The 24,848-nt window shown below is 36.7% G+C and overlaps 1 protein-coding gene across 2 annotated transcripts in view; it reads right to left on the bottom strand.

Moving 5' to 3' along the window:
• Positions 1–24,848, bottom strand: part of SPOCK3 (SPARC (osteonectin), cwcv and kazal like domains proteoglycan 3) — a 213,573-nt gene that overhangs the window by 104,655 nt on the left and 84,070 nt on the right. Inside the window, exon 4 of one of the 2 annotated variants that reach the window (XM_056326565.1) lies at positions 5,917–6,031. The exons of the other annotated variant lie outside the window; for it this stretch is intronic. Coding sequence (XP_056182540.1) covers positions 5,917–6,031 — 115 coding nt within the window. The remainder of the gene's footprint in view (positions 1–5,916; positions 6,032–24,848) is intronic. 2 annotated transcript variants of the gene reach the window in all.

Below are 24,848 nucleotides of genomic sequence, written 5' to 3'. Positions count from 1 at the left end.
ACTGCTCACCTCCCATGCAGCTTCGCATTTTATAGAGGTGCAGCCTGCACACTTCTCTGGAATCTGCCTTGTGGTTCTCCAATACAAAAAGAGCAATCATAACTTTTTGTTCCTTTGTTTTAAGTTAGTTAGATGCTTACTTCTTATGACTCTCTATCCACGAGTAGTGAATTCTTCTCATTCTCTGGTTCATAATCATGATCTGTAAGTGAAATGCTTTTACCACAATTAAGTCACGTCTCCTACCTTAACCTTACTTTAACAAAATGGGTTAATTATTTTAGAATTGCTAGTATCATCAGAATCTATTGCTTAGTTAATATTTACTGGGAATCGGTTACTCGTAACAAAGATAAAAAAAGCTGCGTGCCCCTATGACAAGGCAATTCTATTCCTCTTATGAACACCTTCCCTATGTCATTAAAATTACCTAAGTATAGGAAATGTTTGAAGAGGATGAGAAAATCCAACAGAAAGAAAAAGGAAGTTCAAGGTTTTTACACAAGTAATAAGAGGTCCTTATAGAAGTTATCACATTCAGTCTTAAAACATTTCCATTCCATCTTAACACACTGTGGATATGACATGGCCGACACAAGTGCAATCTGTTTCTCCTCTAGAAGGGAACTGTCATGTTGTTCTGCACATTCTAGATAAACAAACCCATAGAAAGCATAGCAGGAGCTTCACAACGGGGACAGAGGGCATTATGTATGGTGGGGAACTCATGAAAGACACAGATCTACATTTACCTAGTATAATTGCACATGCATTTAGTGCACTGAATAATGCATCCACGCACTGATTGATTTAATGCATCCAATCAATTTTATGCAATACATTTATTTTACTTATGGAACATAAGTTTTATCATATTCCACTAGGGTCAAAAAGTAAGTACAAGGTTAGTCACTAGGTTCTAATATACCAGATACACTCAGATTTACTTGGAACATGATTTCTGGCCCAACACTCTTCCCATCTCCTCATTTTCAGAACTTATACACAAAACACATTTCTAAATATTACTGGGCAAGTCATCACTTCACCAGTTTCTTACAGTAAGCAGTCAAATCTTGGAATGGACTGTGTAATACCTGGGTCTCAACTGAATTAATCTCACTTGTAGATTGCCTCCTGCAGCAGGTTTGAGATAAAAGCAAAGAGAAGCGTTTGAAGCACATAGGTGCTTTCCCCTTCCCTCGCCTCACCTTTCCTTCACCTTTAAGCATTAGGCTTAAATATTTTTGTTCTGACAAACATGCAGTACCAAAAAAGAATTCCAGTAGAAGTAATCCAACTGAAGCCACAGGCGCTATCCCATGTTTGCTATTATGCTTACATTAAAATTGTCTGCTGGGTGGCAACACTGCCCCATTTTTTCAAGTTTTCTAGACTCATCCTCTTCACCTACAGGTAACCTACTTGCTTAAACTTCACCAATACACTGGTTAGTACAGTAGCCTATGATTCACAGCATGTTACTCTTAAAGCAAATTACATGATATGTCTCTTCATATTAGAATTGTCTATTTCAAGCCTAAGATAAAGTTAGCATTATTAATCAGGATCTGCAAATCTACAATAACTCGTTGCTGGACTATTCAACTTTTGTGAGCCTGGTTACCAGCTTTCCATGGCCTTAATGAGCTCATATGTGTTGCGATGTCACCACAAATTCTTTCTTTGCTCAAAGTGGCAACCACAAGTATATTAAGACTTAAGGATTTCTCTTATATCACCTGCTGTTCTGCATATACAAAGAGCACACATTCCATTGCAGGTATTCCAAAATATCCATTACCACCTACAGCTTTCCTCCTTTTACTCATCCCTTTTTATTTACTGTCCAATTCTCTTCTGGCTGCACATTCACATAACTTTTCCTTTTCCCCAGGCTCACAGGGGTGAACTCATAGTTCCCAGAGATCCTCAGCACCACAGATTCTAATAATTATATCTCCTGAAAGTGGTTGAAAACTAAAACAAGTAGATAAATTTCTATTGGCATGATATCTTGCTTGTCAACATAGCATTCACCTCACTGTATCACAGTGTCAGCAGTACTGTATTCCGATATTCTACAAGTTGTATTTAACTGCACAAGGTATACTCCAAAGCATTCCATATTAGTGCATGTACAGACACTTTACTGGGTTTTCTTTCCCCCGTAAAGCATATCACTTAACCAACAAAGATAAACTGGAAAGCACAGAGGAATGTTAAAGCACCATTTAGGTAAAAGGGAAAGTTACTGTCAATCCTCAGAGGTTCAAAGAACCAATGAAAAATTCTATTTTACACCAGACTTGGAATTTTTCATTTTATCATGCATTCTAGTGCAGGCAGCTATACCCTTCCCACAGCAATCCACATGGAAGTATCTGGATAAATAACATTAATATATATCTTATGTGTTTTCCCCTCTTAAAAGTATTTCCTCTTCTTTTCACAGCACACTGCTAAGAGCAGTGTCCAATGCAGTTATAGCCAGCAGAGATGCAAATGCAATTACCTGCTACCAGCAAAAACCTGTCCCCTCTAACCATGCCCCCATACTTTCTAAAGCTCTGGTACTCCAGACTGCTCTCATGACCAATGATACACAGAATTTCACCTTGTTATCAAACACTGTTCAGTCTTTCCAAGACAGTACTTAAAGGAGGCCTTTGCATCAGGATGCTGTGGCACCACAGAAGCGTGCTAGAAGACAACGTGCCATCATGGCAGTCTCCCAGAAAAGGAATTGAGCATTGCATAGTGCCTCCAGACTAAGGGGAAACCATGATCTCTGCTGCCATGGAAACTGAAGAAATAGCAAAAACATAGGCTTGCCTGACCCACAACACCATCAAAAGGACAGTAACATGCAGTAGCTGGTTTTGAAACCATGCAAAGGCAAGCACAGTGCAGCAAGAGCATAGTGCTGAAGTCCCAAAGTTAATACAAATGTTCATACTTCTGAAAGCACGGGTAGAATCACCACATCAGCAGAGTGCACTCTCAAGTTAATTAATCCTGTTGGGATCATGTCATATCGTGTCACTAACAGCACTGCAGATGGCTGGGGTATCCACCCATCCCATGCTTCATTGCGTGGTACTGAGGTTCCCTCTAATCCATACAGGGCTACAACAGCTTGGAAACTGCACTCTACAGATAAGAACAGGACAGCTTGGAATGAACAACAGAGCATCCCAGGCCCTGGTGGGTTTTTTTCTGCAAGTCCATTTTTAACAAAACAACAAAAGAAATTACTAATGTGATTTCTCCATTTGAGACAATTACTAACCTTCGCTGATTAGCAACCTCTCTGTCTATGCTATTACCTCAAAGAGTGACAGAATTTATGTACAGAAATTTATGAACAAGTTAATAGGGCTGCTTGGAAATGCTGCTTACAACAGAAGAGAATTTAACTGTAAATCTGAGAATTTCAACATGACACTACAGAATAATCTATTCAGATACAACGCTGTCTCATGTTTCTTGTGCTAGGGTAGCTCAAAGGTGCCCATAAAACATTTAATTTGCCTTGGAGGTATGCAGAATCTCCTGTCCTCTGTGTCTCTCTTGAGGATAGTCTTTGCCACTGCATCAGTTCACATGCTCAAAACTACTTTTCCTGTGCATTAATCTTGGCAATAATCTCTGGAACATTTATGGATCTATACTGCAAACATGGCCAAATGGAAATCTATGGGTAAGTTCTTTATGAAGAGTTTCCAGTAATCCAGGAAAAAGGTCTCAACCATTTTTCCAGAAGACATCCCCAACTGTCTTTCCTTTTTAAAAAAAATAAATGTTCAAATTACCCAATCTTTGAACACCACCACATGCACACAAACACAGATGACGTGGAAAGGGAAAATTACTCGGATGAAATTTTGTAAAGATTTATTCTCAATAGATTGAATACTCCCAACTGATATATCAGAAATGGATACAGGTAAATAACACAGACAGTCAATGATACAACTTTTCTCATCTAATTTTTACCGAGACTTATAAATGAGTGGACAAGCCCTCTGGGAACTTGGAAAAACAGATGGCTCTGTTGAAAATCAATATGCAAATTGTAGATACCAGTGAAGGAATAAAATCTTGAGCTGAAGAAATTCATAGTGGGAAAAAGACCAGCAGTCATGACTGCTTGTGAATATTCTATTCATACCCTTATCCCACCACACTACAGAAAGGTCAGAGACTGCATGAAGAAAACCTCTAGAAAGAAAGCACAAAACAGCTGATTCCTCCTTGAACCTGGTAACCTGGGGGATCCGGGAGATCTAAGCTTGGGAAGTCCCCGTCCTGGCTCAGGACACGTAGGTAGGGAACTGCTTCATGGAGCTTACCAGGCTACACTTGCAGTGCTTATTATAACCACCAAATTGCTGGCATTCCAAAGTTTCCCATTATGAGATTGTATTATATTCAGACAGGCTTTGCCTCTTAAAATACTACCTTTCTAAAAGGGTGCCAGGGACTGTGGGAGGAATTAATACAGGTATTGAAGGCAGATGTCAACACGTTTATTAACTCAGCCACTGCATGCAGCTTCGTCTATACAGCTGCACGTATACTTAACTTGGAGATACCATTTTTTCACTGTTTTCAATAGCATGTGTAATACCTCTCAGAAATTTCAAATTATTGCAGTCTTTTCACAGCTGACACTGACATACTCCCCTGACAGTTCACATGCAGTTGAAATAAGGCTACCTAGCTTTTGTCTGATAATTCTAGCACCTTATATAGTTATCAAACCAAAATGTCTAGCTCTACAGAGATTGTTTGATATAAACAGTTTAGCTTTACAAGCAACGTAGAGCTTTTTTGTTAATTAACTGCAGCTTCAGATCAAGAATAGTTTGAGCTTTTCTTTTCACTATGTACTACCTTGCTTGTTTAAAAAGCTACAGATGGGTGCATTTAACATAACCAGACAATCAAGAACAACATTCTATATATAATTCGTAAAACTGTACTGGCTCTCTAAAAAGCTTGAAATGATCCTCTTACATCAGATAAGAAAGTCTCTTCATTTCCTTAGCTTTTTTCAGCCCCTATTGAGCAAAACACTTGAACACACACTTCAATCAAGTTATTGAAGTTTAAACCTTCTACTACGCTGTTTCCCACAATGAAGTGCAAAAAAAAAATTAACAATCCCAAGTCAAATATGCAACTTGACTCCATCTCCTCAGCAAACAATAATCTTGTTACTCAACTAAGTGTACAGTTCAGGCCCCTACATATTCACTTTCTGCCCTAGATAAAGCCGCAGAAGAACATTAATATTTGCCACTGTTAAGACCTACATAAATAGAGCATCTGGAACTGTTCTCCAAAAAAAAAAAAAAAGGTAAGAATAAAAAAACATCTTCATTTGGATGCTGGAATAACTTTATCATACATTTTTTACTTATATTTAACCAGTCCAGAATGCAAAGAAAACTAGAATGCATAAAGAAAACAAAAAAAAGAAAGGGGGTGGGGGAGATGTGTAGAAATACACATAAAACCCAACTTACACTATAACAGGCCATTACCTACACTGTAATGGGCAGTTTTGTTTTCTCTAGCTTCATATAAGAAGTGATGAAGTCAAAGTAATGTACAGCAACAGGACATTATCATAATTCTATTCATTCGGTACTGGCACAGTATGTATTTCCTTAAATGTCTTTGTATCAGCAGCTTGTGATATTTAAATATGCACACCCTCTCGTTTACCAGCCTAACAAAAAATTCAAATATTGAACATTCTAATAATTTTTGCATATATAATTGGTTTGAAATCCACTCCTACTCTGCTCATATGTTGTTAAATAACTAATTATAGTGTAGTTACGTTTTACAGTCAGTCACGAACACTAGGAAAAATGTCTATAGGATAACTTTTAAAGTATTTACCTGTGCGTAAGCCTTCGGTGACTAATGCAAACCGCAGTTTGTTGATCCTGTGCAACACAGACCTTATGGCGACTACATTTCATCTTTAAACATGGATCTTTAGCCGGATCTAAAGCTAAAAATAATTTTGGAAAATTGTTAACAATTATCTAGACACGTGCAATTAAGTAAAGAAATACACCACACATAAAACCCACCAAGTATGTGGAGGTGGGGGGTGGCCAGCTGCTTGTACAGCACGCCGCACTGAAAGGCACTGATTGTCACCAGGATAAAATGCAGCACACTCAATGATAATGTAAAATGAAGCAGTGCAGAATTCCTTTACCAAGGAAAATGGATTTTCATGAAACATGGATATTTCTGTATATTCGCATACAATACCACACTATTTTTGTAAATAAAAGCGAAGTACCCTATCCAACTCTCCTGGTCAACATTTGTAACAAAGGCAAAGACTGCTGTTTTTTTTACTGTAGGTGAAAACACTTTTTTAATATTAGAATTTGCTTAGGACTTTTAGGAAACTTGCATACCCATTATGTCATTCAGAGCACCAAATTCCCTAATAAATCAATTTTGAAGCAGATTCTGCTGCCTACAGTTCTCCATTTCAGTCACGTCACTTCTAAACAGAATTAGGTCTGCGATATGAATATCTCAGAAGCCACCACATATCTGAAATCACAATAAAACTGTGCGCCAAAAAGTAATGAAGAAGTAGTCAGAAAGGAAAATGACATTTGATCAGGAGTTTGGAACTTTATGTTCATCCAGATGTTGGCTGCCACATCTGTCACATACAAGATATTTTTTAAAAGCTGTAAGCCAGAATGCTAATAATAATAAAAAAAGTACTTCCACTCAATCCATTTCTTGCCATTCTTACTATGAAATAGTAACACCTTCTCAGCTACATTGCACAGAAATAATTCAGTAAGACATAAACAGTGATGTGCTGGTCCATAAACATATTAACCCAGAGAAGAGGAAAATCATCAGTTCACTAAATTCCACTGTTGTGTAGCTAAGATACTACTTACCAACAATATCTGCAATATTCTAGGTCTCTTATTTCTGCTTAGTGGCTTTTTTTGTAGCTGGCCCTTAAGTTGTTAATCTATACTCATCTTTGAGCTACACTTAGAATTACAAATACTAATTTCTGGCTATAATACCAGAGAGGCCAAATAATCTTGTTTGCTACTTACTATTAAATTTGCATCGCATATTTCTTGAATAATCATGCCTATAAGCCAGTACAGAAAAGTTTACGATAATTTATGCTCTCACAATAAATAATCAATTTTTTCCTTCTCTTGAGCTCCATGGTGTCTTTCAGGTAGATCCAAGTACTCTAAAACTGATTCTTTTATTCATATAGATATTCTTTTTTAAAAAATAAAAGATAAAAATATAACACCCCTCAGAAAAAGAAAACCAAAACCCCAGAAAACAAACCCTAGTAAGTTAAACACCAATGCCTAGCTTAAAGAGACACTACTGAAAATCCTAAATCACAAAATCAAGCAAGAAAGCTATGAAAAATTAGAATTCAGTTTTCCTGTGTTCTTCGCTTTAGCATGTTACTGTCCAGTCTTCATTCATATTTCAGAAATGCTTTCCCCATTTTTCATGTTTGCTTATAATATATATGTATACATATTTTCTGAAAGTTATGTTTCTTGTGTTCTTCACAATCAAAAGTAAAATTTTAATCACACCTCTACTTGAACTGCCACATGATATTAACATAAGGCTGATTAACCATGTACCCAGGAAACAAGAACCAGACTGATCATTAATTGCATTTTTGACACATAACTTTGTGGTGCTAAGTATGATTAAATACAGTCTAAGCAGGGACTTTCTCATTTTTATTTCCTTCTTAACAAGATATTCAGTTGTGCATAATCTATACATTATATTACCAGCAAAGCATAAAATTGATAGAATCATTAATATAATAATAAATCAATGCAGTCAGAAAAGAAATATTTTGTTAATTACTGCATAAGACATATGCAAAGGTGCATTCCTCTTCCAGGTATTTTTATTTCTACAGAAAACCAGCCATAAAACCACAAGGAGTCATCCAGAATAAGTCTGATTACAACAACCCTAAACAAGGTGAAAGCAAATGCAGCAAAAAAATGACTGAAGTAGGATAACAGAGTTGAATTTAAAATTAATGAGAGCACATTCAGTACCCTTCTCCAATATACTTTAGATCTTCGACTCCATATCAAGTACTTTCTGTGTTTAAAGTCAGGCAGAACCTAATGTCAGCCCCCAGTAAACATGAGCATATTATCACTTAATCATAGAATCACAGAATGGTTCGGGTGAAAAGGGACCTTAAAGATCACCCAGTTCCAGCCCCCCCGCCACAGGCAGGGACACCCTCCACTAGACCAGGTCACTCAAAGCCCCATCCAGCCTGGTCCTGAGCCCTGCCAGGGATGGGGCACCCACAGCTGCTCTGGGCAGCCTGGGTGTTACGGTCCACTCAGTGGACTCGTGATGGTTCGTTAACTATGATCTCAAAGCGCAAAAAATCATGGCAACCACGCCAAGGGGTTATGCTTCAATCAAACAGCACAATTTTATTGTTTGCCCGTAAAGCGGCATGCAATAGGTAGAAAGACAGAAAGTAAAGAAAAGTAAAAAGAATTGGAAAGAGGACTATAGCTACCACCACGGGTCCAAAGCGTCTCTATGGCCCCAGGTACAGGCAACGTCCCGCCAGTCCTTCCGATCGTCGTGATCCTTGGTGGGGAAGATCTCCAAAGTTCAGTTGCTAAGAAGGCATCTTTTTATGCCAAGCAATACACCTTGCTCCTCCTCTGGTCCATAGACTTCTGCCAGTTCTCCGCCTTCTCGAGACAGGTTATCTTGCCCCAGAGGCGGGTAGCTTCAGACCAGGAGGCGTGTTCTTGTATTGTTTTCTGGTTCGTCGTTATGACCACAGTTGTGATCCATCTTCTGGACAGCTGTTATGTGGCCTTATTCAATCCCAGGTTGCAGGGAGCGGCATAGTACTCCTCGTACCATGCGGTTCTCTTTCCCGGGGTCTTTGTGTCTTGGTGTCCATGAGCACCACATTCCATCTCCAACAGGTCTCTGTTGGCAATGCTGAGACAATATTGTTCTCTTTAGACAGACTCTTACACTGGGCCAGCGCCTCACCGCCCTCACGGGGAAAGATTTCTTCCTAGTAAGTAACCAAAATCCACCATCTTACCATCTGTCAGCTGAAAGCCATTCCCCCTTGTCCTATCACTGCAGACCCCTGTAAAAAGTCCCTCTCCAGCTTCCTTACTACCCTCCTTTTTGGTACTGGGAGGCTGCTGTAAGGTCTCCCCGGAGCCTTCTCTTCTCCAGGCTGAACACCCCCAACTCTCTCAGCCCGTCTTCACAGGAGGTGCTCCAGCCTCTGATCAAGCCTCCCGGACCTCCTCTGGGCTTGCTCCAACAGGTCCATGTCCCTCTTTTGTCGGGGGTTCCAGAGCTGAACGCAGTACTCCAGAGGTGGGGTCTCACGAGAGTCAAGTAGAGGGCGAGAATCACCTCCTTTGACCTGCAGACAACGCGTCTTCTGATGCAGCTCAGGATACGATTGGCTTTCTGGGCTGCAAGTGCACATTGCTGGGTCACACTGAGTTTCTTGTCCACAAGCACTCCTAAGCCTTTCTCCTCAGGGCTGCTCTCAATCCATACTGGTGCAAGCACTTCTTCCCAGAATGCTCCCTGATGGAGACACTTAAGGTAGCAATACCAGAATATAATATTGGCATATCTTCAGGTAACTGTTTTTCAAAACTGAATAGGGTAATGGAATAAAAATACATGAGCGAGAGAAACCTGGAATCACATAAGGATGCTGTGTTCAGTATCAAGCAGAAAATGTATTTCAGAAAAAGGGGTGATGGGAGGATATCACGTAACTTTCCATTTCCATTGAAATGTTTCTTTCTTTTCCCTGGTTCCTGGGACTCTGAAGGTGTGTTTTGACAATTCCACCAAAATTTGACAAAAAGGTGTTATGCTCACTAATGTTACAGACAGAAGCCAACTTTACAACTGAGAGATGGTATTATAACACTTTGACTTTATAAAAATATAAAGATGGGTATCAAACTAGGGAAGACATCTAGTTATTGCTGGAATCAGAATGACTTTACCCCTAGAACACCAGGGGCCAGAGTTGAAGAGTTCATTTAAGACAAACACACACACACACACACACAAAAAAACCACCAAACAATCAATGAAACTCCAAGAAATATAACTAGGAAATCAAATAAATTGGCTTTGAACACATAAGTGATGACAGAAAGAAGTGCTGGATTTTGGCAGCACTCTCTAAAAGAAAACCATTGGGAAGAAAAAGAGACTGTGAGAATTGTATTGAGTATTGATGCTTCATTAGGTTCCTTATGTATTTAACAGGCTTTTGCCACCAAAGATAAACCAGATTGTTTAGAATTCTCTGTTAAAACACTTATTTCTTTGCAGCACTCATTCACAAGTTGCACCTTTTAAATGAAAGGTAATGACTGATGTTCATTGGTGAGAACCTAACGTTAGAAATGAGTTGTGCAAGAGAACAGAATATCTGCAAGGCAACCCTTTCCTGGCCCTGTGCTGTATCAGACCCAGCTGTGTTCCCTCCATTTTTCTCTTCCAAGAATTTTCTGTGAAGCAAATCTAACAGCTTAAGAAAAGGAAATCCTTAATCATAAACGTAGCTAACTGTTCCAGAGTATATCCAAACCTTACAGTACCAATGTAACCTTCCATGGTTTGCTGACTCGGTGGCTATCATGCCATGCATGATCACCTCAGATGTATGTCACATACATTTGTTGCACAGCAAGAATGGCTATGGGATTGCACTAGTACAGTGGCTACTACGTAAGCAGAGTGAGTAAGCCAGCAGAGCTGTGGTTGCCAAAATTACAAAACCATCTTTAAATTCAAAGGCATATTCAACGCTCATGGTCTTGCCATCGACATTAATGCCCATTATCACTCAGTGACCTGCTGGACTATTCTGTCACCTAGGAACCCCCTACAGAAGTCTTTTTTCTGTAATACTATGCTTCTGTTACCCTGCCCCCCCCCCCCCCCCCCCCCCCCAGCAATTGTCCCACATGAGTCAACTACCTGAAGGGTCAATGTCTGCCTGGACTGACACTGTAGTTTAGCAAGCCAGATGATAAAATACAGAAAGAAATTAAGTAGAAACTGAAATGCAGTGCAAGTCTTTCTCTTTTTTCTTTCAATATCACATGCTGTAAACAACCCTCTACTACGAAGCACGCAGGATCTAAATTTTATTAAACTATTTTGCACAATCTCACATTTTTTTTATTTTTAACCCGCCGTTTGACAACGGTAAGCTTACAGATTGCATCAGTGATTTTCCCAGCTTTGAAAGGACTAAAAAAATTTAGGTATTTATGAAAGCGTGGAAACAGCTCGTCTTTTTTTTTTTTAAACCTGTTTTACTTCATACATAAATCACACAAATGGACAATGCTCATGGAAAATGAAGACTAAGCCACAATAAAAACATTTTCCAAAACCATAGTCTGAAGTTTTTCATGCTGAGTGAGAACTGGATTCCCTTACAATGCAGGGACACCTCTGACTATGTCCAGTCTCTACATGGAGTAATCCTAAATATCTTAAACTACTATGAAAATGCATAGATTTATTCCAGAAAAAGTACCATTGATTTCTTATAAGCATATAGCTCGTTAACTCAGAAAATATATGGTATTGAGTCTTCAGTTCTTCACTGCATCTTCTAGCAACCCCTAGCAAAACATGCCTGCTTTACCCCAGCTCGCTTAGAGTATGTAGACTCACACTGACAACACCACATACCCTTTTCCATTTCTGCTAAAATAAGCAGCTATGAAACAGTGCAATGTTGACACCAAAAACATCACAAGTGTCAAAATCCCACTGTGGAGCCACTTATATACCCCTCAGAGCTATTTTCCTCAGCATGAAAGAGATATCAATTTGATTTTTACTCAATTCACATTTAATAAAATATCTTTACAATTATCAAAGGCTGGAGGCTTTTTCGTTTCCATAACTGCAGTGAAAAATGTAGATTGTACAGCATAATTATATTGTCATTAAAAATAGGTGACAGTTTCCACTCTGGTGAGGAAACTTTAGATAAGCAATGTGTTTATTTAAGGCTTGCCAGGAATCATTTATTAGTGGCTATAATGTATCAGCTGACTTCCTAGGAAGTCAGATAAAATCAGATCTGCATCTTTAGAAGCTGGTTTTAGCTTTGTTAACTTGATAATATTCAGCTTTATTTAGCTCCTAATATACAGAACAGTGTGCTTGCTATAGGTTATTTGCCTACATGCCTGCTTTACATCTGTCCACACCTCTGCCTAAAACAATATCAAATGCATTCATTAAATTTCAACAAGCAGAAAAATATCATTGTCACAAAAAGCATTACAAAAATATAAAGTACTTTGTAACATCTGCTATTTCTCTAAGAACTTATATTGTAAGCGAAAAATAATTTGCTCTCTGCTGAGAAATTATGGAACAGAATCAGGATCACCTGGTGAATTTTACAGATAGATATGGGTTTGTTACTCTCACATGCTAAGGAAGCAATCAATATTCAAAAATGTATTCAATTATTACTAATTGATCTATTTATTTATAATTCAAATTTAGAAAAGCAATTTAACAAAGCTTCCCATCATCTCGTCTGTAAATTATTTTACAATTGGCACTCCTGGAAACTGACAGTAGCCAGAACATCATTTTTATTGGGAATATAATAGGAAATCAATATTAGCAAGCCATAACACAGGAACCCTGTTAACAGGAGCTCTGTGGCAGAATAACAGTAGATTACCATTATTTCCCAATCTTCTGAGTGCATTCTGACAAGTTCCTAATTTTCCATTCCCAGTAAAATGAAAGGGGGGAAAGGTTAAGGATGAAGTTTTCAGACTTAAATTCTCCTCCTCTAAAGTTTGTGATTCATTTCTGATGGGCAAAATAAGAAGCGGCTAGACATTTTGCTTTACTACACTTACCAAAACTTAAGCTATGTTTTGAGTATCCCATGAGTGGTTTAATAACTCTAGTCTAAAAGGCAGGTCTGACTTCTTTGCCTACAAAGGTTTCACATTTGAGAATGGGGGAGAAAATATAAATTTTCTAAAAAGTTTTAACTAAAATAATAATTAGGTCATATGCCTAGGTTACAACGCTAGGCAAACAGACAGCTAGAAGGGAATGACTCATATTGCCTGCTTTGATAGACCACACAATTCCTGAAGATACCTAAAGAGCATTAGTGCCTTTCCTTTTTTTCTCCATTTTGAAAGACTGTGATCTCTCACCTCCTAAAGCAGAATTTCTTACTGAGTAATGTGCTATGTCTAGAAGGACAAGCAGAATCCCAGCACCAGTTTCCAGAAACAGTAGGGTGAAGCACATAAATGCTCAGCTGATATTGCCAGCTAACATAGAATCCAGACAAATGTTTAATTACAGTTAACAGTGATAGTGGTTATTTTTTGCCTAAATTGTAGTGATTGGCATCCAAATTTGCATCCATACACACAGACCCTCTTCAGCCATAGATGACTTGCATCCACATTGCTGTGGATTCACAGCAAGACATCCATGCCCTGCTATGCAACATGCCTACTGAGAATAAACACCTTGTAACTTCAACAAGGAAATGAATCATTGTGCAGCTAACAGTCTGAGATTCATGAATAAAAATGAGAGAATAAACAAGAAACAGCCTACCTCAGTAACATGATGCATATGTTCCGAAAAAGAAGAATCTCAAATTTTTGGTTCTTCTCCAAGGGACTGTATATGTGATTTAAGATTAGCTATATAATATGAAAAACAGAATGGGTAGCTACAGCTGGACATTCACAAGGGGAATCTTCTTGTATATTTGTTCCATCAGGCCACATGGATCTACAGCTTCAGTAAGAAGGGTGGAGAGAAGGTTTTTCTGTAGGTGGCCAAGCGAGTAATTAGGAGTTTCGATTCAAACCCCTGAATGTTGTGGGTGGTCTAGAAGTCTGGCTTCTAACTTGTGAGCAAATGCTTCAACAATTAAGTGGCTCTGTGCATGGAAGTTGCTTCTACCCAAGAAATACCTACTCTTACATGTGCTCAGAAGTCTCCATACTGATGGATCAGGAACAATTACGTAAAGCCTCTTATCAGGTTTTTGTTCAGATGCATCACTGTTCCTAGCATTTTATGTTACTAAGCTCTGGTACATTAGCACTGAGTGTCAAGTTGCCCTGCGATGGTTGCAGTTATACTAGATAAAGTTCTTATAAGCAGAGAAGTACCTAACACTGAGTTAGAACCATCAGACACACAAAATAAAGTACTGCCATATTTCTCTTTTGCTCACTGATGCAATTACAGTTTCAAAAAAAAATGTACATAAAAATGCATTTATACTTACTCATAATATGTACCTACTATTCTGGGTACTGTTAATGTAAGTTCAAGTAATTACTCAAAAAAATAAAAGCTAGTAGTCTCTATTCTTCCTCTGTGGGTGCCTGTACCTGCATGACTAAATGTATGTAAAACAGCTAGTAAGCATCTGCGTCCCACTTGTATTTTTTTTAAACAGAACTGTTTACTGCTGACTGCCAAATAACCAGTATATCATTTAAGGACCTCGTAATTTTCTTATAAATTTTTATTTTCTACATCTCTAAAATCACCAAAAATGCAATCGCTTGGGACAACTTATGCCCAGGTTCCACCTTTCTGGCCTACACACTTCATCTCAAATTCAAACTGCATGCTTAGCAACATCTGGTGATGCACTCCACCATCTTCCAGCACTGCAGTAAGCAACGGGCTTTAGATTCCTCATGTACGAAACAAAGATGTTGCAACTCTTCATATACTAATGCTTATTAAATGTTTTGATATATTTACTATTAAACTCTCATTTGAAATCTTTAAAAAATAACAGATATTACACTACCATAGGCTGTAGCTTTCCTATCAAGAGTTTTTACCTGAACAAAGGTTATATTTAATTCTATTTATTTCCTCGGGTTTCCAGCAAGAGTGTGAATGTGGCTGAGTGAGCAGGGGAAATATGTAATCTAACACTTTCATATGAAGATATTAAGAGCAGTTACCAACTGCATATTTCTCAAACATTGAGTGATTACCTTCAGACTTTCAAAAGACATTTGAGCAGCCTACACCTATGATTAGTAGTATGATTTAAAACACAAAACAAAAAGACACCAACCAAAAATAAAACCAAATCAAAGGAAACCCTCTTTTGGTTCTCAAGAGGTATGGCACTCCAAAATCCCTAGTTACTTTTGACAGTCTTCCCAGACCCACAGCCTCAAGTGACTGCATTTTTCTTTAATCAATGTCTAGGAGTAATGGGTTTGTAATTTCTAAATTTTAAGAAAAATCTCCCTCAAAAAATCTGTGAGCTCTGCTTCAAAAACATTCCCCTAATTTTGTGTTCTCTCTTTTGGCTATTCCTTGAAAGTTTATGCAAGAATAGCTTACTCATAAGTCAAAAGTTGATGTAAATAAGAAAGTCCACAAAGTAAAAGTCAAATGCCATGTTTACTTATAACTTTACAAATTTGGAAAAGATCCTGTTTATTTAAAATGCCAAAGAACAGAGCCACTTTGGACTTAAACAGGTGGAACTGACAACAAAATTAATACAATTACATCCAGTTTCTTTTATATGTAATAAGAAATTCTCAAATATTCTGCAAAAACATACAAAACAGTTATGACTAGTAGAAATACACATGCATACTTGGCTGGCATCCTTTAAGATTCCAGCAGCTTAATGAAGCACTTTTAAAAAAAGAAATCACAACATCCACTTCCTTAATTTAGCAGAAAGAAACAACACCTAAAGACTACCTCAAACTTCACAGTAGTAATGTATCACTAGCAAACAGTTAAGCATTATTATCTTTTCCTAAACACATTAAATCATAACTTTGAGACATTCTGGCTGCGTCAGACTTCTTGACTCTCCAACTCAGACAACTGGGGCATACCTGTAACCGCAGAAAGGCATCTTCTTGAAACTTCTTCCACCCATTATCTCACATGCCAAGACCAACGTTGCAAAACAACATGCTATATGAAGTATTTTAATTATTCCAGTCTCTGGGAGAACTGGTCAATTTCTGTATTTAATTATGTATTTTTATGTGAAATTAAAGAGAGCATTTTAATCAGATTTTTTTTTACTGTAATTCACTTCAGCTTTTAAATTTTTTAAACCAGCTGAAACAGAATCCAATAGACTACTCATATAGAGTATGCAATACATCACCAATAGACATATACATGTATTTTGAAAAAGCCTAGCAGAACAGAAACAATCAGGAAATATATCTGTGATAAAACTGAATTAAGACGTCCACATAAAATACATTCTGTAAAGAAGTCATAGAAGTTGAAATCACATCTTGCATAACAATCTACAGAGCACATTAATTTGAGTCAGTTAAGCTTCTGTATACATCCTGGCTCAGACAAACCACCTATGAAAAGTTCTTTGAGCTTAAAATACTGAAATTAAAGGCAAACCTCAAATGCCTCAGTTTTGTAATACTTAAAAGATAATTCCACTGTTATGACCTAGCAACCACAAATATTCTAAACCTGTAAAAGTTCCAAGTAGATTTAAGTGGCCATTAGCAAAAAAAGCAAAATCAAACCATACGAATTTATCCTCTGTAAGACTATAAATGAAAGAAATTGGACCTCCTCTATTAAAAATTCACTTTGTAATGTTCTTTCCACGGTTTCTCTTGAATTGCTAGGGGGTTTTTTGCATTAAGCACTTCTCCAGACTGAGAGGACCCTGTAGCTTGGAAATACAGGCAAAACTACAGGTGTTCTGCAGCTACTACCTTGTAATAAATTCAGAATTTCAGTCACTTTTGAGTAAGCCTCTGTGTCCTGACTCATAGCTATCAAAACCTGGCATAGCACAGAGAAGGAAGAAGTTGTTTATTCCCTGTATGTGGCCAAGATGGAAAGAACACTGGCGCTAAGAAGCCAAGTGATGTGAAAACAGAGCGGCAGGGCATGTAATACTTCAGGGCGGGCATTCCACAGGCAAACTGGCCTTTCCTCCAAAAGGCACCTTGACTCAATAGAACAATTTGACAGCTTAGACTTATTTTTTGTATTAGCAGACAAATACAGAAAAGTGTTTAGTAAGTACCAGCAAACATTTTACTAACAACCTGGGTTTATTACTACCACAATATTTTTATACTACTAGTATTATTTTTTTTATCTGACCTAAAAATATTTTTTGCAGTCTTGGCTAAGTCCTGCTTTGAAATTTTTATGGCTGTACCTATACATCTCACAGTCTATGTTTCAATACATGAGGCAATCCATTTGTTTCCATGCATGAACACATTTTTATGAATGAAATGTGAAGTTTAATATCTGTGACTTGAAGATGACTTACAGGGAGAAAGTTTAATTTAAGATAAGACCTAGCTATATAAAAACCAAAGCCTGAATATATTTAACTGCATATTACGTAGTATATAAAAGCAGAGTAAAGGTTCTAAAAGTGTATGCATCCTTTCTTTTCTATTCTTATTTAAAACATTTAAAAGTTCTCTCTCTGGTTGGGAAAAAAAAAACAAAACACCAAAAAAAACCCAACAAAACACACACACAAACACAACAACCAAACAAAAAACCCCACAAACTTCTGGATCTGTCCTTTAGTCCATCTCACTGGTTCTAAAATCTAATATATTCAAGGTCCAAATATTTTATTTTTTTTTCTGCTGGCCATGTACATTCTGGCATGTGAGGTCAAGTGTATTTTTAAGTTTCAAAAATGATAAATAAGAGCACAATTTATGTTAATTACATAAGAACTTCAGGCATAATCCTGAAATCCTACCATTCTCTCACAGTCCTATCCATCAAAATACAAGAACAGCACAGAGGTTACTAAAAGGAATTTTACATGCCAATGCCATACTGCAACTTATTTGTCCTGGGATGTATGTTCTTTACATGCTGTAAATTAAAAATTAAGAAGGAGTTATGTATATGTCAACTAGAGATAGACAGGAATACAGAAACAAACAAGAAACATTTTAGTTAAGAAAACAAATTAAATAAGGAAACAGTTTTTCAAATATGAGGAGGTCAGATAAAAATGGGTCAAAAAGGCAACTTTTAAGATGTAAAGTGTACTTTAAGAACTGTCATTCTTCTAGTCAAGTTCATGAAAAACTACGTATATCTTTTTTTGTTCTTTGCATTCTTTCTTTGGTTAGTGTTTGTAAAAAGATTTATTAAGCAATTTCTTTTTCCCTCACCACTAAACAATAACGCGTGATTTCAGACTTCATATTCTTAATAACTCCTCTATTAGCTATTTTACGAGCTTTCTTATTAAATTCCTGTGGCAAACATAAGAAAGCTCACTAGGCCGTTCATTAGGTGAGCCTGTAAAGAAGCAGCAGTCATAGCACACACCACAACTTCGTCCGGCACATATTCCTCAGGAACTGATGGCCCCCATGACTCAAAACAGTTAGCTGGGACATCCCAGCACAGTAGACAGAAGTAGGAAGACTTAAAGACATTTGCAGCACTAAACTGTAGCAGGTTTGTGAAGTGAAAAGAAACAGTCCCCCACACCCTTCGCTCAGCACTGCCAGCTTTAGCAGCTCTGGTGCGCGGCCTCTAGCCCGTCACTGTAGCCCTGTGCTACATTCCTACCTTTCTGACATAACTACTTGCTGGTTTGAATGGCTACCTGAATCCATGGTCTAGCCAGGTTAAAACAAACAAACAAAAAAATAATATTTTTCATTTATCTTATGATAATTCAAGATTTGGTAACTCTACAGACCTTACATCAGGGCATAAAGTAAGGATGGCAGGGGAGCAGGAACAAGGGGTTAACCTGCTACTGAAGGCAAGCAAAATCTCATGTTACGGGCTAGGTTTAGCCCCAGTAAAAATCCTTTATACAGTCTTTCTTAACATAGCTCTAAGAATTTAGAATCCGTTCAATTATTCTGCATAAATAAATACTGAAACAATTTGAGATCCACAACTAGAAAAGCAGATGTGTACTACCCAGTGAACCTGAGTTAGGAGCCAGGACTGTGAACTGTAAAGGACAAGGGACTTTCATGGTGTTACCACAGCAGAAAATATTATGAAAGAGAAATAATAAAATAGCCACTAAAGCACAGCACCAGATAATGAAGAAAAGGCACCATTAAAGTGTTCCTCAGAAATCTACGAAAGATCTTTTCAGGCAAGGCTGAAACTAAAAACAGTGGGAATCTGTTTCACATAAGATGTAGTGAATTTTCTTGGGGAACAGAATCCCTAAACATACCTAAAGACCTGAAGCTGGTTAAACTGTTCACCAGATTAAAATGTTGGCTCAGATAAAGGCATGGTGCCTTTGTAGGACACTATGCATTTCAAAAAGAACAGAACTGCCGAGCTGTTAAAAATATTTTGTGCTTATTTACTATCAAGACTAAACTATGTTTAAAGTGATACATTTTAATTGCACAGTACTGCAATTTATCTTGAAAGTGATGGATATATATTTCTAGTTTAAAAACATCAATAGTTTTGCTATAAAAACGAGATCATGAGCATACATTATCAAATGTGGCAAAGTTAAGTCTACATGACTGTTTTAACAGTCTTCAACTAATGGATCTTCATTAAAATTCCTTTATGACTTCCCAGGGCTTGCAAATGAGTGAATCAAATGATTTTATTGAATATGCCTCTAAATGGTTTCAGTTCACAGTACAGAAATATATTCACAAATTATAGAGATGTGTTTGCATGTATTTGCATATCCTTATTTACCCAGATTATTACAGAACTAGGTAGATGAAACATAAAAAGGTAAAAGACAGACTCAATTAAAATGTGTTTGAAATTGTTTCAAAAATCTATTTCTGCTGTAAAATGGTATCTACAATATTTGTACCGTAAACAGACATCTAATATAACCCAATGCTATAAAAGCGAAAAACAGTCCAGTGGAATGGTCTACAAGAAATGTTAAAAATATATCTACAAACCCAACTATACCTTCAGGGTGTTCACCCTCCATGGAAATGTCATTTCATATTTTTTCCATTACATGAAAATACTCCACTGTTCCTCCAAGGTATTTCTATTGAGCAAAGGAAAACATCCTTTCCGCTTTAAAAAATTACACCAGTGTTTTTGTGTATGCAATTTTATTTAATAGCTACACACTCCAAGCTCTGCTATCATCTTAATCTAAAGATAAAATGTACCAAAAGTATCCTGTATATTTTTATCTGATGTGAAAGTGGTATGTGAAGAAAAAGTGTAAGTTGGGTTTTTTGCTTTTTTTTTTTGTTTGGTTGGGGTTTTTTTATATAATTTGAGGAAACAATGATAAAACATACACTAAAGCTACTAAAATATTCAACTTGGAACAGTCCAAGACACAAAACAGGTTGTTTCTAAAACTACTGTAAGATCAAAACCTGCCTTTTAGCAGTAACTAATTACAACAGAACATTCACATTTATTCCAACATCTGCCCCACGTGATTGTTCATTAAGAACTTCCATTGTGATATTTATGGAACTACATGAACATTTATATGTGTATGTATATCTAGGTATCATATACAGTCAAAACATTTATTTAAATATGTTTTCCTATCTTAGATGCATATAAGCAAACAATTTCCATGGCAACAAGCACTCTTTGGACAAATGTCAGATGTTGCTTTAAGGAATGGCGTTGGCAGATTGCAATGGAAACCATAGTATTTTTCCATCTTTTGGAAATCATAGTGTTTTTCCATCTTTTAAAGTAACTTAGACTCTGCAGCCCAGAAGTAAGTATCAGCATACTTTTTTATGGTAAGGGTTAACCTCCTGGAATGTTTGGACTTGTAAGTCCATACAACCACTCTTACTAATATACCAGTGGAATTACACAGATGTATCTGAGCAATTTTGACATACTTTATCATATCACCATAAGAATGCCTTTCAAAATTCATCAAAGTATAGAAGAGTGAATTTAAGACACTATTAAGACATTCATTTTATTATCATACGCAAGACTATTGATTTGCTGGACCACTGACTTTTCAAATATTATGAAATACCAGCATTAAGATTCGGATTCAGATTATAGATGCATTTTGAAAAATATATTATCCATAAACAGTAAATCTATGACAATCTTAGAAAAGGCTTTAAAACTCATATAAATCTTTCAAAAATAGTAACTATGTGTAGACCTCAAAGATATGCCTACATGGCAAGCACTGGTTCCTCAAAAATACTACCTGCAAATAAATATGGGTGTTGGCTGAAAATAATTTGAAAAATGTCCCCATATATTACTGATTTTGAGCAGAATATGGACACACAAAATAATAAACTTAAATAATGAGAATATATTTGCCTGACTACTAGTGGTATCAACAAGGAGTTACATGTGTACCACATACCTATACCACAGCCTAAAAGACAAAGGGGTGTAATAGAGATTGAGGTTTGGTTGTTTTTTTTTTTAAATGGCAAGTAACAATTTGAAAACACAGGCATAAAGCTAAATTTTCCACCACCACTTCTATTTCATGTAGTTAGCTGGGGTTTATGCAGTTTAAAGGTCTTCATATTTTGTTCATATATAGATTTTAAAGCTTCCAAATAAATATCTATTTATAAATTCACCATGTAAAGTTGCTGTAATTTAAATCAGCAAAGGAAAAAAAATATCTGTAAAAGCACTGGTGATTCCTATAATCCATTGTTTTCATAATAAACAGAAAAAAATAATCTGTCTAGTATACTTGGACTTCGAATCTTTTAATGCCAAGAAGATTCTTTGCTTATTCCATACTTTCACAGATTTATAGGTAAGTTTCTGAGAAGCCAAATATTGATAAAACCAATAAAATGAAATGTAACACAGATAGAGGTAAGTTAAGGATATTATTTATTTATGTCTTCAAAGAACTTATCTGCCTGTCCTTTCAGCAGTGTTATTACAAACATTGCCACAACAGACATGGGAAGTTGTTACTGCTCCTGTCTAAACACCATCTTTATTGAGCAATCTTAGTCCCTTACTGCAAGTTTATCTCTATATTTTAAAAATCTGTACTTCACTTAGGAGTTTCGCATTTTCATTTGGGAGAATGTTTTTAATGGAATGCTCTCACTTGAGAGAGTAGCTGCTGCATAAACCAGAATGGCAGTAACAGAAGATTGAAGGGGAAACCCTCGTAAACATTCCCTAACACAGCCAGCTTGGCTTGCAACAAGCCCCAACAAATCACAGGGCTCCACAGTCAGCAATTCATGATGTCCCTATTTATTGTTTTGAATAGTTCACTTTAGTTAAAGAAGAAAAAAAAAAAAAGAGATGAAAAATACATCAGCCTACACATATGGTTACTGAGAGTAAAAAGCTAATTAATATCTAAACCTTGTTTTAAACTTAGTAGTGAAGCGGTACGCAACTGGAGTGGAATGGCACTGATGCAGCACTTACTTATGGCACAGCTTTGGAAAAACACTTGCTGAGACTATCAAAATCTACACCTGAAACTTAAGCTTTTATATTCTACCAACTCTCACTTTTTTCCTATCCCATTAAATAATAAAAGGGGGGGGGGGGGGGGGGGGAGTGCAGACATTGTCACTGCCGTATGTCTGTTATTGGCAAACACAGGAAATCATAAAAGACCTGATTTCAGTAAATCACAAACATCACATTCACTCCTAAGGAGCTGTCATTTGCAAGGCTGCCACACTTCAGAGTATGAATGGTCTTCCCACAAAGCATCACCCATGATCACCTTTCCATTCTGATGAGAGAGGCCTGAATGTATGAACAACTATATTGTTCTTCCATAGTACTATTTTATTCTCAGGAATATTTTGCTATGTTTCAAAAAATCATTTCCCATTATACCCAAAAGTAAAAGGAAGCCAATACTGCCAATATGGAGACCAAGATACTGACTGGGAAACCTATCTTTTAGCTTATCTCCCAGACCTAGTCAGTAATGTCATTTACAGACTTTCAAAGAAGTAACAGCATACAAGTTTCTGATAAAGAATACTGCATGTCAGTCAGAGTCCAGAAAGCATCTAATTCTTGGGAAGCTGTAAATTTTTGACATACTGCTCAATTAAATAACATTGCTAAATTCAATACAAAGACTGTAGCAGTTATTGCAGGAAAAAAGAAAAGCAGTGCACTGGCAGGTAAAAGTACCTGATATTCTTTAAATAGCATACTAACAAATTAAGACACTGGGAACATTTTTTAAAAATAGAAATTCAGGTACCTTTTATTATTTAAAAGTGTTTTCAACTAGCATTATTTGTTTTTCAGTTATAAATGACACAGTAAAATGTAGATAAAACTAATCAGCAAATACATTTCACTTTTCAACGTTAATTCTCAGTAAACAAGGTTACGAAAATAGAAAGTTGAACACTGTAGGCATGCTTTTAAAATATTCACTACCCAATACACAATGATTTTGCAAACAATGTAGGATAGATAACTTTAACATGTTTTCATAGTTTGGTGGTTTGCAAATTCAGAAAATTATTCTACAAACGTTAGCATCAGGATCCCCAGAGAATTCAGAGTAATGCAACAAGCTAGAGCATGTAAAAGTGTGAATCTGGTGGAAAAAAAATCGGGGAAAAAAACCCCAAACAAAAAAAACCAAAATCTATCAAGTATGTGATAAGAAGAAAAGAAAAACCACCCACGACCAAAGTTTACAGCATGTTCAATTCAATGTCTTCTCATAAAAGATTTTGCCACCAATAAATCGTTAAAGCATTACCTATTTCAGTTCTCATACTAAAAACATATGTGCAGACCCTGCCCCTCTATCGAAAAACAAAGAAGAAAATGAATGGACTAAAGGTATTTTCTAGTGAAGTGATAAGCCTGTTTCTTAGATGACATACTTCACCAAAAGAAAGTAACCTTTTGTAAAGTCAAGTGCTTTTTCATATTGTACTAGCATATAATGAGGAGAGAATCATGGTCTGAGAAACTGGCAGGTTGTAAAACACTCAGGCTGCCATGGATCTAAATCAACATTTACAAATTTTCACCAAACCAGAGGAAAATCACCACAATTCACAGAGTAGTGATAACATAAATGTGACTTTTTCCCCTCCTCCTAACTCTCTTCCATTTTTTGGGAGAGAAAAAAAAAAGCCAGGTGCCTTCATTTAAGAAACTAAGGCATTTCCTTTAACAGGCTTACTACCTGAATTAAATTAAATCATGAATTAAAGTGACAAAGACATAGAACATGGTGGAAAATTCATCTCTAAGAGATGTGGTGACAATAAACTACAATTAATTATAAATTTCCCTTAAAAGTCTGTATCCACTATGGAGAAAATTCTTTAAACATTATTTTTGCAACATATTTTTATCTTGGTCTCTTGTGCACAGGCCCCTACACTGTTTCTTCATTGCATTTGTACCTTTGGTATTATCAGAAAAGACGAAGCCTCTGAAGTGCATCTTGTAGCAATTAAAAAAAAAATTCTTCTGTCAAGATTCTTAGTAGCTTGATAATAGTAGTCACACACTTTGAAACAACATGCATGAAGTGGATTATATTGACAGTAAATATTAAGTTCCAGTGCCTGGGGAGGGAATGTTTAATATGAAAATTTGCTGCATTTGCCTAAATTATTCTAAGGCTGAAATAGTTGTACTTCAGCATTCTCAAAGCTCCATCTATATTTTGCCTCAAGACAGATCACTTGAACATGACAGACTTCCAAAACTGTTTTTCTAGATCTTTTATC

The sequence above is a fragment of the Falco biarmicus genome, chromosome 1 (genome assembly GCF_023638135.1).
Source record: "Falco biarmicus isolate bFalBia1 chromosome 1, bFalBia1.pri, whole genome shotgun sequence".
NCBI classification, from domain to species: Eukaryota; Metazoa; Chordata; class Aves; order Falconiformes; family Falconidae; genus Falco; species Falco biarmicus.
Note: the sequence above shows the minus strand (reverse complement) of the source record. Positions and strands in the feature narration are given on the sequence as shown.